At 45.5% G+C, this 12,775-nt stretch overlaps 1 protein-coding gene across 1 annotated transcript in view; it reads left to right on the top strand.

The window, feature by feature from the left end:
- The window catches only part of LOC115118155 (1-phosphatidylinositol 4,5-bisphosphate phosphodiesterase zeta-1-like), a 46,437-nt gene extending 33,662 nt beyond the window's left edge, over nucleotides 1–12,775 (top strand). The window contains exons 6-12 of the mRNA XM_065022293.1: nucleotides 92–214; nucleotides 497–637; nucleotides 1,292–1,408; nucleotides 2,010–2,182; nucleotides 7,645–7,771; nucleotides 11,672–11,818; nucleotides 12,693–12,775. Coding sequence (XP_064878365.1) covers nucleotides 92–214; nucleotides 497–637; nucleotides 1,292–1,408; nucleotides 2,010–2,182; nucleotides 7,645–7,771; nucleotides 11,672–11,818; nucleotides 12,693–12,775 — 911 coding nt within the window. The remainder of the gene's footprint in view (nucleotides 1–91; nucleotides 215–496; nucleotides 638–1,291; nucleotides 1,409–2,009; nucleotides 2,183–7,644; nucleotides 7,772–11,671; nucleotides 11,819–12,692) is intronic.

The following is a 12,775-nucleotide window of genomic DNA, read 5'->3' as shown; positions in this document are numbered from 1 at the left end:
ACAGGAGGGAGAGAGACTCAGAGGACAGGAGAGAGAGATTCAGAGGACAGGAGGGAGAGAGACTCAGAGGACAGGAGGGAGAGAGACTCAGAGGACAGGAGGGAGAGAGACTCAGAGGGGGAAGACAGTGAGGAAGAGGATGAAGATGATGATGAGGAAGAGGAGCCTAATCTCAAAACAAAGTACCATTCCAAATTGAAACGGAAGAAAGTAAGTCAGGGTTCTTAATGAGGTATGATATCAGGTATTATACACTGGTACATTAGATTAGAGGACACGGAGAAACTTTACCTGTACATCTCCCTATAAACACTAGCACTAAAGCAGGGTCAGTGAGGTTGTCCTGTCCCTAACCTTAATCCGAACCCTAGAGTTTCATTTCCACTCGCCAGCTCAACCCTAACCCTAGTCACAACCTTAATGTGTTTATTGTTCTGTCTCTCTCTCTCTCGCAATTTCTCTCTCTCTCTCACAAAGAGGAAGAAGGCAGCAGTAGTTGCTGAGTCTCTATCTAACCTGGTGGTCTACACCAAGTCAGTGAAGTTCCACAGCTTCAGCCATGCCAGAGAACACCAGCAGTACTATGAGAATACCTCTCTGGGGGAGAAGAAGGCTCACAAGCTGGTCAAGACCTCAGGTTTTGTACCTTGGAAGACTTAACAAATTAGTGTTTCAAACTGCACATGGGGGAGAGGGGGGGGAACCACATGTGCAAGTATCTAGCAATGTATCAAGTGTTGAACACAGGCAGCAGTAAAAACAGGAGTTTGAGTGTCTCATATTCATACTGTTAGTGAAAAGGGAAAAAGACGGTTGAGAATTGGAATGAAACGAGTCTATTGAGATTTGAATGAAAAGAGACTGTTGAGATTTCGAATTCAAAGCACAATCAGTAAACAGGTCATTGTGCTACGGAAATAGAGTGGAGGGGAATGACGCAGTGACAGATAAGTTGTGATGGATTTCACTCAACAGCCATTATCAGCCTCTTGTTGCTATAATGGCTCCTTGATGTGGCGTTTTTTTAAAGCACAAAGTCTATGTATAATGCTGCAAGGACACCCTGTCCCTGAACGAGTAATACCAATTTAATCAGTAGTTTGTAACAAATGCTTTATCCTTCTTCTTCACCGAATCTGATAAGGTCAAATGATGACCCTAACTTCTAGTCATGTGATGCTAATGAAGTTACCATGTACTTTCCTAGTCTCCTCGTATCATTTTAGTTCATATAGCAGTCCCATCGTATCCAGAGAAATGTAAAAAAAAAACACATGTTCTCATCTCTCAGCTCCAGATTTCGTCCAGCACAACATGGTGTTCATCACCAGGATCTACCCAGCAGCCTCTAGAACCCTGTCCTCTAACTACAACCCTCAGGGGTTTTGGAATGTGGGCTCACAGATGGGTAGGTGGACAGAATTATTTTTTTGAATGAGCTCCATGTTCACACCAACACTTTCTGGAATGTAAATTAGAACGTAATGGTCTTTGGACCGCTTGGTGTGATCATTCTTTCTCGCTGGGTTTAAATGTGAGAGCTTGAGTCAATACGATCTTCAATTCATTCATTATGAAAAATAAACTTGACGTTACATTTGAGAATAGTCACACAAAAAAACTTTGCAAAAAAATAAAATGTATTTATGGCACAGACATTCACTTCGTATTCCTTTCATGACAACTTTGTTTCTTTGGTAAGACTGAGATTGATGACAACATCATTTTAATTGCGTGAAGGCAGAAGGAGATGAATCACCTTTGTCATTCTATTTGACATAAAACAAAACACAACTTTTCAATAAACAAATCAAACTATATTCAAAGACCCCTGGCTGTGCTTGGTAATGTTGAACTGTAAGGAAATACATTGAATGTTTAGATTTGTGTCTTGTAGTCCAATCCCGGTCTAATCTAGGTTGACGGAGGGCTGGAGAATGTAATCTGTCTGGTCTTGTCTGTGCCCGTGTGGCAATGCTGACATTGTGTCATCTGGGCTCTTCTTACAGTGGCTCTGAACTTCCAGTCGTTGGGCCTGCCCATGGACCTGAACAACGGGCGTTTCCAGGACAACGGTGGCTGTGGTTACGTCCTCAAACCCCTCTTCCTCAGAACCAATCAGTGGGGCTTTAATCCAAACAGTTACCGTCACAACCTGAAGCCAGCACACCTACTGCTGAAGGTACTAGAACTGTGTGATGCAAGGATGTGGGTGTGTGAGTGGGGAGGGGAGGAATGTGGGGGAGGGGAGGGAGTGTTGTGTGGGGAGAGAGTGTTGTGTGGGAGGGGGTGTGGGGAGGGAGTGTTGTGTGGGGAGGGGGTGTTGTGTGGGAGGGGGTGTGGGGAGGGGTGTTGTGTGGGAGGGGATGTGTGGGGAGGGGTGTTGTGTAGGAGGGGTGTGTGGGGAGGGGGTGTTGTGTGTGAGGAGGGGTGTTGTGTGGGAGGGGGTGTTTAGGGAGGGGGTGTTGTGTGGGAGGGGGTGTGTAGGCAGGGGCTGTTGTGCGGGGAGGGGGTGCTTCTCTACCTCTAACTTACTGGGTCTCTACCTCTAACTTACTGGGTCTCTACCTCTAACCTACTGCTTCTCTATCTCTAACTTACTGCTTCTCTACTTACTGCGTCTCTACCTCTAACTTACTGCGTCTCTACTTCTAACTTACTGCGTCTCTACCTCTAACCTACTGCGTCTCTACCTCTAACCTACTGCGTCTCTACTTACTGCATCTCTACCTCTAACTTACTGCTTCTCTACTTACTGCGTCTCTACCTCTAACCTACTGCATCTCTACCTCTAACCTACTGCGTCTCTACTTACTGCATCTCTACCTCTAACCTACTGCATCTCTATCTCTAACTTACTGCATCTCTACCTCTAACCTACTGCGTCTCTACCTCTAACCTACTGCGTCTCTACTTACTGCATCTCTACCTCTAACCTACTGCGTCTCTACTTACTGCATCTCTACCTCTAACTTACAGCTTCTCTACTTACTGCGTCTCTACCTCTAACTTACTGCGTCTCTACATCTAACTTACTGCGCCTCTACTTCTAACTTACTGCTTCTCTACCTCTAACCTACTGCATCTCTACCTCTAACCTACTGCGTCTCTACCTCTAACTTACTGCTTCTCTATCTCTAACCTACTGCGTCTCTACCTCTAACCTACTGCATCTCTACCTCTAACCTACTGCTTCTCTACCTCTAACCTACTGCGTCTCTACCTCTAACCTACTGCGTCTCTACCTCTAACCTACTGCGTCTCTACCTCTATAACTTTTTGGGGTTACGTTACCACATTCACAGCAACATAGATAGACGAAAAACACATTATCTCTGGGAAGTCAAAGACCAGTTTCAGTTTGTTAGTCATCACGCTCTGGCCGCCCGGTCTACATTAGCAGACTCAAGGAGAATACTCTACAGACTCCAATTAGACGCTGTCCTTTTATTTGTACTGTATATGTAAACGAGCTGCTCTAGTGCACGAGAAAGAGAGATGCTTTGTGGGTTTTATTTACAAGACACGGTACCATTCCAAGCGCAGTGGAATGCCTTCCAAATACACTCAAAGTTTATTTGTCACGTGCGCCAAATACAACAGGTGGAGGTAGACCTCACAGTGACATGCTTACTTACAGGCTCTAACCAATAGTGTGAAAAAGGTATTAGGTGAACAATAGATAAGTAAAGAAATAAAACAACAGTAAAAAGACAGTGAAAATAACATTAGGAAGGCTATATACAGTAGAGGTATGCTAAATGACTTAAATGTAAATGTAAATGTAGAGAGGCTATATACAGTAGAGAGGCTATATACAGTAGAGAGGCTATATACAGTAGAGAGGTTACATACAGTAGAGAGGTTACATACAGTAGAGGGGCTATATACAGTAGAGAGGCTATATACAGTAGAGAGGTTACATACAGTAGAGAGGCTATATACAGTAGAGAGGCTATATACAGTAGAGAGGCTATATACAGTAGAGGCTATATACAGTAGAGAGGCTATATACAGTAGAGAGGTTACATACAGTAGAGAGGCTATATACAGTAGAGGGGCTATATACAGTAGAGAGGCTATATACAGTAGAGAGGTTACATACAGTAGAGAGGCTATATACAGTAGAGGGGCTATGTACAGTAGAGAGGCTATATACAGTAGAGAGGCTATAGACAGTAGAGAGGCTATATACAGTAGAGGTTATATACAGTAGAGAGACTATATACAGTAGAGAGGCTATATACAGTAGACGCTATATACAGTAGAGAGGCTATATATATTAGAGAGGCTATATACAGTAGAGAGGCTATATACAGTAGAGAGGCTATACACAGTAGAGAGGCTATATAGAGGCTAACGTTTTCCTGTAGTCCACAATCATCTCCTTAGTCTTGGTTGAGGGAGTTGTTGTTGTCCTGGCACCAAACGACCAGGTCTTTGACCTCCTCCCTATAGGCTGTCACGTCGTTGTCGGTGATCAGGCCTACCACTGTTGTGTTGTCTGCAAACTTAATGATGGTGTTGGAGTCGTGTCTGGCCAAGTAGTCGTGGGTGAACAGGGAGTACAGGAGGGGGCTAAGCACGCACCCCTATGGGGACCCCATGTTGAGGATCAGCGTGGCAGATGTGTTGTTACCTACCCTCACCACCTGGGGGCGGACCGTAAGGAAGTCCAGGATCAAGTTGCAGAAGGAGGTGTTTAGTCCCAGGGTCCTTAGCTTAGTGATGAGCTTTGAGGGCACTATGGTGTTGAACGCTGAGCTGTCGTCAATGAATAACATTCTCACATAGGTGTTCCTTTTGTCCAGGTGGGAAAGGGCAGTGTGGAGTGCAATAGAGATTGCGTCATCTGTGGATCTGTTTGGGCGGTATGCAAATTGGAGTGGGTCTAGGGTTTCTGGGATAATGGTGTTGATGTGAGCCATTATTAGCTTTTCAAAGCACTTCATGGCTACGGACGTGAGTGCCTCGGGTCTGTAGTCATTTAGGCAAGTTGCCTTTGTGTTCTTGGGCACAGGGACTATGGTGGTCTACTTGAAACATGTTGGTATTACAGACTCAATCAGGGACATGTTGAAAATTTCAGTGAAGACACCGGTCAGTTGGTCAGCACATCCCCGGAGCACACGTCCTGGTAATCCATCTGGCCCCGCAGCCTTGTGTATGTTGACCTGTTTAAAGGTCTTACTCACGTCTGTTACGGAGAGCGTGATCACTCAGTCCTCCAGAACAGCTGATGCTCTCATGCATGCCTCAGTGTTGCTTGCCTCGAAGCGAGCATAGAAGTAATTAAGCTCGTCTGGTAGGCTCGTGTCACTGGGCAGCTCTCGGCTGTGCTTCCCTTTGTAGTCTGTAATAGTTTGCAAGCCCTGCCACATAAGACGAGCGTCAGAGCCGGTGTAGTACGATTCAATCTTAGTCCTGTATTGATGCTTTGCCTGTTTGATGTTTCGTCGCAGGGCATAGCAGGATTTCTTATAAGCTACCTTGAAAGCGGCAGCTCTACCCTTTAGCTCAGTGAGGATGTTGCCTGTAATCCATGGCTTCTGGTTGGGGTATGTACGTACAGTCACTGTGGGGACGACGTCCTCAATGCACTTATTGATTGGCTGTCAGCCAATCAGCATTCGGGGCTCAAACCACCCAGTTTATAACAGACAATATACCACGGGTATGACGTAGAATGACCTGTTTACTGTTGTAATTACGTTGTTAACCAGTTTATAATAGCAATAAGGCACCTCTGGGGGTTTGTGGTATAAGGCAAATTAATCACAGCTAAGGACTGTAAATCCAGGCACTCTGCATTGCGTTGTGAGTAAGAACAGCCCATTAACCGTGGTATATTAGCCATATGCCATACCCCCTCGGGCCTTATTGCTTCAGTAGACTAAACTAGACTCCCCCTGCGCATGAAAAATACATGTATTCTCTTATCAGAGGGGGGGGAAAAAGCACCTTTATGTATCAACATCCTGTGCTTCAGGTCTGGTACTCCACTCCAGGGAAAGCCTCCTAGAAAGCCCTGCAGAGCTTTCAAGTCCAGTGGAATCGGATTTATAAATAGAATAATGTTCACTTATAAATAGGTATGCTGCTGTATTGAATAATTCAACTAGAAGAGGTAAGAAAATAACGCTGCTTCCTTTTCAACTCTATGGACCTATTTCACATACTTGGTATACTGTTTTTCCAATCTATTTGGTATACTGTTTTACCAATCTATTTCACATACTGTTTTACCAATCTATTTGGTATACGGTTTTACCAATCTATTTGGTATACTGTTTTACCAATCTATTTGGTATACTGTTTTTCCAATCTATTTGGTATACTGTTTTTCCAATCTATTTGGTATACGGTTTTTCCAATCTATTTGGTATACGGTTTTACCAATCTATTTGGTATACGGTTTTACCAATCTATTTGGTATACTGTTTTTCCAATCTATTTGGCATACGGTTTTACCAATCTATTTGGCATACGGTTTTACCAATCTATTTGGTATACTGTTTTACCAATCTATTTCACATACTGTTTTTCCAATCTATTTGGCATACGGTTTTACCAATCTATTTGGTATACTGTTTTACCAATCTATTTGGCATACGGTTTTACCAATCTATTTGGTATACTGTTTTTCCAATCTATTTGGCATACGGTTTTACCAATCTATTTGGTATACTGTTTTACCAATATATTTCCTAACAATCGGTTTCCTTGAGCAGAAGAATGGACTTCACTGACCCAATCTGAGTGAGTTTTGGGATTGTGTGTAATTACCATAACCCCCCAGAAACCCCATAGTCATGCATAGTTCCCCCTTACCCTAAATCAATGAGTCATGGATCAGTCCATCACACAGTGATTTAACTGATGTGTACAGTCAGACACATGTAACACTAGCCTGGTAATCACTGGACTGATGATCAAACCTCACAATACCTATAGCACCACTATGAGGCAGTTGGGGGGGTCATTGACTTCCCGTTTCCTGAGTGAGGCGGATCCATCGGTGCCAGGCAGGCATACCCAGATAACTGCATGCAGGTTTGTCTTTGATCAGGGTTGGGCATAGGGACGAGAGAAGAGGAGAGTGGACTACAGATAAGCCTGCCAGACTGGTGTAATTACACTTCTACTTCCCTCCTCCCTTCCTCCCTCCTTCCCTCGCTCACTCGGTTCTCTCCCCCATGCCCACTCCTAGTGCTGATGAATCCCTGGGACCAGGCCCCGAGGCAGAAGAACACATCGGATTGGAACATTTACATCCTCATTGAAAAGCAATGAGAATTTTTTAAATTTGGAATTCAGTAAGGAAACTGAAATTCCAATGTCTGTCTACCACCTGTCTACCACCTGTCTGTCTGTCTGTCTACCACCTCTCTGTCTGTCTGTTTACCACCTGTCTGTCTGTGTCTACCACCTGTGTCTGTCTGTCTGTCTACCACCTGTCTGTCTGTCTGTCTACCACCTGTCTGTCTGTCTGTGTCTACCACCTGTGTCTGTCTGTATGTATGTCTTATGCCATGGCATGCTGGGTTCAACCATCTCTGGGTTCACAGAGACAGAATTAATGTAAGGTGTTCAGAGGGAAAAACACTAACAGCTCATGTCTCTGTCCCTGTCCCTTGTGTGAAGGTTATCAGTGGCTCCAACCTGCCTGTTCCGCGGAGCGGCAAGGCCCTGGACCCCTTCGTACGCGTGGAGATCCACAGTGTCCACTCAGACTCCTGCAGGAGACACACAGACACTGTCAGACACAACTGTGAGTTCTCCAAGCGACTGTCCCACTGATTCAATAGTGGGGCAGTCGCCCCTTTTAAAGGCAATGTTTCCTTGTTCGTAGAAACCGCATTTACGGAAAACATAAGTCAGATCAATCGGAAATTACCTTTAAAATGTCCATTGCGCTGTGACAACGGATCTCCCGCGGTCCGGATTGAATCTACTTAATGGTAACCGAGCAACTGTGTGTTCTGAAGCATAGATAGAGACGGGTACACATGAGAGGCACCGCGTCTCAGACGTGGTTAGATTGGAGTGTGCGTGAGTCCTGTTACAAAGGCATGAACAAACACGACGGTGAAGCAAACAAAACTAGAGTATGTGAAGGAACCTATGACAGTCAATGTCAGGAAAAGACAGTCAATGTCAGGAATAGACAGTCAATGTCAGGAAAAGACAGTCAATGTCTGGGAAAGACAGTCAATGTCTGGGAAAGACAGTCAATGTCTGGAAATAAACAGTCAATGTCTGGAAATAGACAGTCAATGTCTGGGAAAGACAGTCAATGTCAGGAATAGACAGTCAATGTCAGGGAAAGACAGTCAATGTCTGGAAATAGACAGTCAATGTCTGGAAATAGACAGTCGATGTCTGGGAAAGACAGTCAATGTCTGGGAAAGACAGTCAATGTCTGGGAATAGACAGTCGATGTCTGGGAAAGACAGTCAATGTCTGGGAAAGACAGTCAATAGACAGTCAATGTCTGGAAATAGACAGTCAATGTCTGGGAATAGACAGTCGATGTCTGGGAAAGACAGTCAATGTCTGGGAAAGACAGTCAATAGACAGTCAATGTCTGGGAGACAGTCAATGTCTTGGAAAGACAGTCAATGTCTGGGAATAGACAGTCAATGTCTGGGAAAGACAGTCAATGTCTGGAAATAGACAGTCAATGCCTGGAAATAGACAGTCAATAGACAGTCAATGTCAGGAAAGACAGTCAATGTCTGGGAAAGACAGTCAATGTCTGGAAATAGACAGTCAATGCCTGGAAATAGACAGTCAATGTCTGGGAATAGACACTCGATGTCTGGGAAAGACAGTCAATGTCTGGGAAAGACAGTCAATAGACAGTCAATGTCTGGGAGACAGTCAATGTCTGGGAAAGACAGTCAATGTATGGGAATAGACAGTCGATGTCTGGGAAAGACAGTCAATGTCTGGGAGACAGTCAATGTCTGGGAAAGACAGTCAATGTATGGGAATAGACAGCCAATGTCTGGAAATAGACAGTCAATGCCTGGAAATAGACAGTCAATGCCTGGAAATAGACAGTCAATGTCTGGAAGAAATAACGGGCTCAACCTACAAAGTCTCAGAGTGATACAGTGTACAGAGGAGCAGACTAGCTGTGATCTCAAAGTACTGTTTGAATCTACAGTCAGAACCCATACTCATAGAGACCAGTCTCCTGCCCTAGGAAACCACTTTATAAAACTTTAATTCTTCTCCCCGTGAATCCAATTCCCGGGCCGACAGCTCTTGGGCTTCCGAGGGCGAAATGTGCTGATGAGCTAGCCTCTTCAAAAGGCACAGTGTGGGTCCCAAAGTGCACTCTTTCCCTATGTAGTCCACTGCTTTTGACCAGGGTCCAGGTAGTGCACTTTAGGCTATAGGCTATGATTTGGGATGCACACTGTCTGGTTTGCCTTTAGAGAAGTAGAGGGCTCATCCTTTAACTACAGTAGGCTACACTAGACCTCAGAAAGAACACAGAGGACAGAGAGACACGAGCACCTCAGAAAGAACACAGAGGACAGAGAGACACGAGACCTCAGAAAGAACACAGAGGACAGAGAGACACGAGACCTCAGAAAGAACACAGAGGACAGAGAGACACGAGCCCTCAGAAAGAACACAGAGGACAGAGAGACACGAGCACCTCAGAAAGAACACAGAGGACAGAGAGACACGAGCCCTCAGAAAGAACACAGAGGACAGAGAGACACGAGACCTCAGAAAGAACACAGACAGAGAGACACAAGACCTCAGAAAGAACACAGAGGACAGAGAGACACGAGCCCTCAGAAAGAACACAGAGGACAGAGAGACACGAGCCCTCAGAAAGAACACAAAGGACAGAGAGACACAATTCTGTATATCAGACAGAGGACATGGTCCACTAGAGAGGTGAGGACAGGGTCCACTAGAGAGGAGAGGACAGGGTCCACTAGAGAGGAGAGGACAGGGTCCACTAGAGAGGAGAGGACAGGCTGCACTCACTAGAGAGGAGAGAGGACAGGCTGCACTCACTAGAGAGGAGAGAGGACAGGCAGCTCTCACTAGAGGAGAGGACAGGCTGCTCTCACTAGAGAGGGGAAAGAAAAGAGAGCCAAGCGAGGACACTAGACATATACACTATAAATACAGTGCAGTAATGTCATTTGTGACTTAGATTTTTGCTACTGGAGACTAATATAAAAAGTTTACATATTCAAGAATATCACTTATACACAGGTCAATGTGGACCATTTCATTAACAGCTTGTGAAGCATTTCCATCATTTGAAGTCTGGGTGAACAATAACATGTGTTTCTGTCTCATTCAATCTCCTCTGTCTGCTTTCATCTGCCCTCAGCGATAATGAACTCATGAACGGAGTGTTAAAGACGCAACTCAAGAGTCTAATTGTTTCTTGATAGCATCAGATATAGTCGCACCTTACTCGGTTCACAGGGCCCTGATTTGGGCCCACATAGGGCTCTGGTCTAAAGTAGTGCACTATATAGGGAGTAGGGTTCTATAGGGCTCTGGTTTAAAGTAGTGCACTATATAGGGAGTAGGGTTCTATAGGGCTCTGGTTTAAAGTAGTTCACTATATAGGGAATAGGGTTTTATAGGGCTCTGGTCTAAAGTAGTGCACTATATAGGGAATAGGGTTCTATAGGGCTCTGATCTAAAGTAGTGCACTATATAGGGAATAGGGTTCTATAGGGCTCTGGTCTAAAGTAGTGCACTATATAGGGAGTAGGGTTCTATAGGGCTCTGGTTTAAAGTAGTTCACTATATAGGGAATAGGGTTTTATAGGGCTCTGGTCTAAAGTAGTGCACTATATAGGGAATAGGGTTCTATAGGGCTCTGGTCTAAAGTAGTTCACTATATATAGGGAATATGGTTCTATAGGGCTCTGGTCTAAAGTAGTGCACTATATATAGGGAATATGGTTCTATAGGGCTCTGGTCTAAAGTAGTACACTATATAGGGAATAGGGTTCTATAGGGCTCTGGTCTAAAGTAGTGCACTATATATAGAGAATATGGTTCTATAGGGCTCTGGTCTAAAGTAGTGCACTATATAGGGAATAGGGTTCTATAGGCCTCTGCTCTAAAGTAGTGCACTATATAGGGAATAGGGTTCTATAGGGCCCTGGTCTAAAGTAGTGCACTATATGGGGAATATGGTTCTATAGGGCTCTGGTCTAAAGTAGTTCACTATATATAGGGAATAGGGTTCTATAGGGCCCTGGTCTAAAGTAGTTCACTATATAGGGAATAGGGTTTTATAGGGCTCTGGTCTAAAGTAGTTCACTATATATAGGGAATAGGGTTCTATAGGGCTCTGGTCTAAAGTAGTTCACTATATATAGGGAATAGGGTGCCATATCGTACCCTAGGTTGTTTTGATAGTCATTATTCTATGGAGGCGTTTACATCCCCTGGCCACGTATCACCCTTCATTTGGACCTAGCGTATTCTAAAGCCCGAGCACTTCCTCGATGTAAACGAACAGTGATTCAGCTTATTTAGGACACATCACCCAGACATGGACTGCTAGGTGGAGACAAGAGGGAGAGATAGAGAGTTCACCTATTCATAGGGGCTTTAAGTGGATGGGGGGTTTGAGGGTGGAAATAGTAACTGTTCTGGCTCCCTCCCACAGCTCTGAGCCCTCGTTGGGACTCGGCCATGAACTTCACCATCTCTGTCCCTGACCTCAGCCTCATCCGCTTCACTGTAAGAGACCAGACAGGGCTCACCTCTGAGTTTATAGGACAGTACACCATCCCCTTCATCAGCATGAAGAAAGGTGAGAGGTGGAGGAAGAGGAGGGAGAGGAAGAGAGAGGGAGGAAGAGGGGAAGAGAAAGAGGGGGAGGATGAGGAGAGAGAGGGAGGGGGAGGAATACAGGAAGAGAGGGAGGAAGAGGGGAAGAGAAAGAGGGGGAGGAAGAGATCGATTGGGAGGAAGAGGGTTAGCGAGGGAGGGGAGGGTTAGAGAGGGAAGGGGAGGGTTAGCGAGGGAGGGGGAAGAAGAGATGGATGGGGAGGAAGAGGGTTAGCGAGGGAGGGGAGGGTTAGAGGGAGGAAGGGGAGGGTTAGCGAGGGAGGGGGAAGAAGAGATGGATGGGGAGGAAGAGGGTTAGAGGGAGGGGGAGGGGTTAGGGAGGGGAGGGTTAGATGGAGGAAGAGGGTTAGAGGGAGGAAGAGGGTTAGCGAGGGAGGAAGAGAGTTAGCGAGGGAAGAGGGTTAGTGAGGGAGGGGGTTAGAGAGGGAGGGGGAGGATTAGAGAGGGAAGGGGAGGGTTAGCGAGGGAGGGGAAGAAGAGATGGATGGGGAGGAAGAGTGTTAGCGAGGGAGGGGGAGGGTTAGAGGGAGGAAGAGGGTTAGCGAGGGAGGGGGAGGAAGACCGTTAGCGAGAGAAGAAGAGGGTTAGTGAGGGAGGAAGAGGGTTAGCGAGGGAGGGGAATGAAGAGATGGATGGGGAGGAAGAGGGTTAGCGAGGGAGAGGGGTAAAGAGAGAGAACACACAGTCATTAGTGATTGACATAATCAGGCCTGAACAGTGACATGGACTGTGTTCCAATCCACAAGGATGCTTCCTTTCGAGGCAGATAGGCAGCATCCTTTGTATTGAGACATCGTATCTATTAGTTGCATGTGCTTGTATTCCCATCTCTCCAGGGTACCGCTGGGTTCCTCTCCTGTCTAGAGAGGGCTATAGCCTGGATCCAGCTTCTCTCTTCATTTTCATCTGGTACTCCTAG

The sequence above is a fragment of the Oncorhynchus nerka genome, linkage group LG9a (genome assembly GCF_034236695.1).
Source record: "Oncorhynchus nerka isolate Pitt River linkage group LG9a, Oner_Uvic_2.0, whole genome shotgun sequence".
NCBI lineage: Eukaryota > Metazoa > Chordata > Actinopteri > Salmoniformes > Salmonidae > Oncorhynchus > Oncorhynchus nerka.
This window is presented reverse-complemented; position numbering and strand designations above follow the sequence as displayed.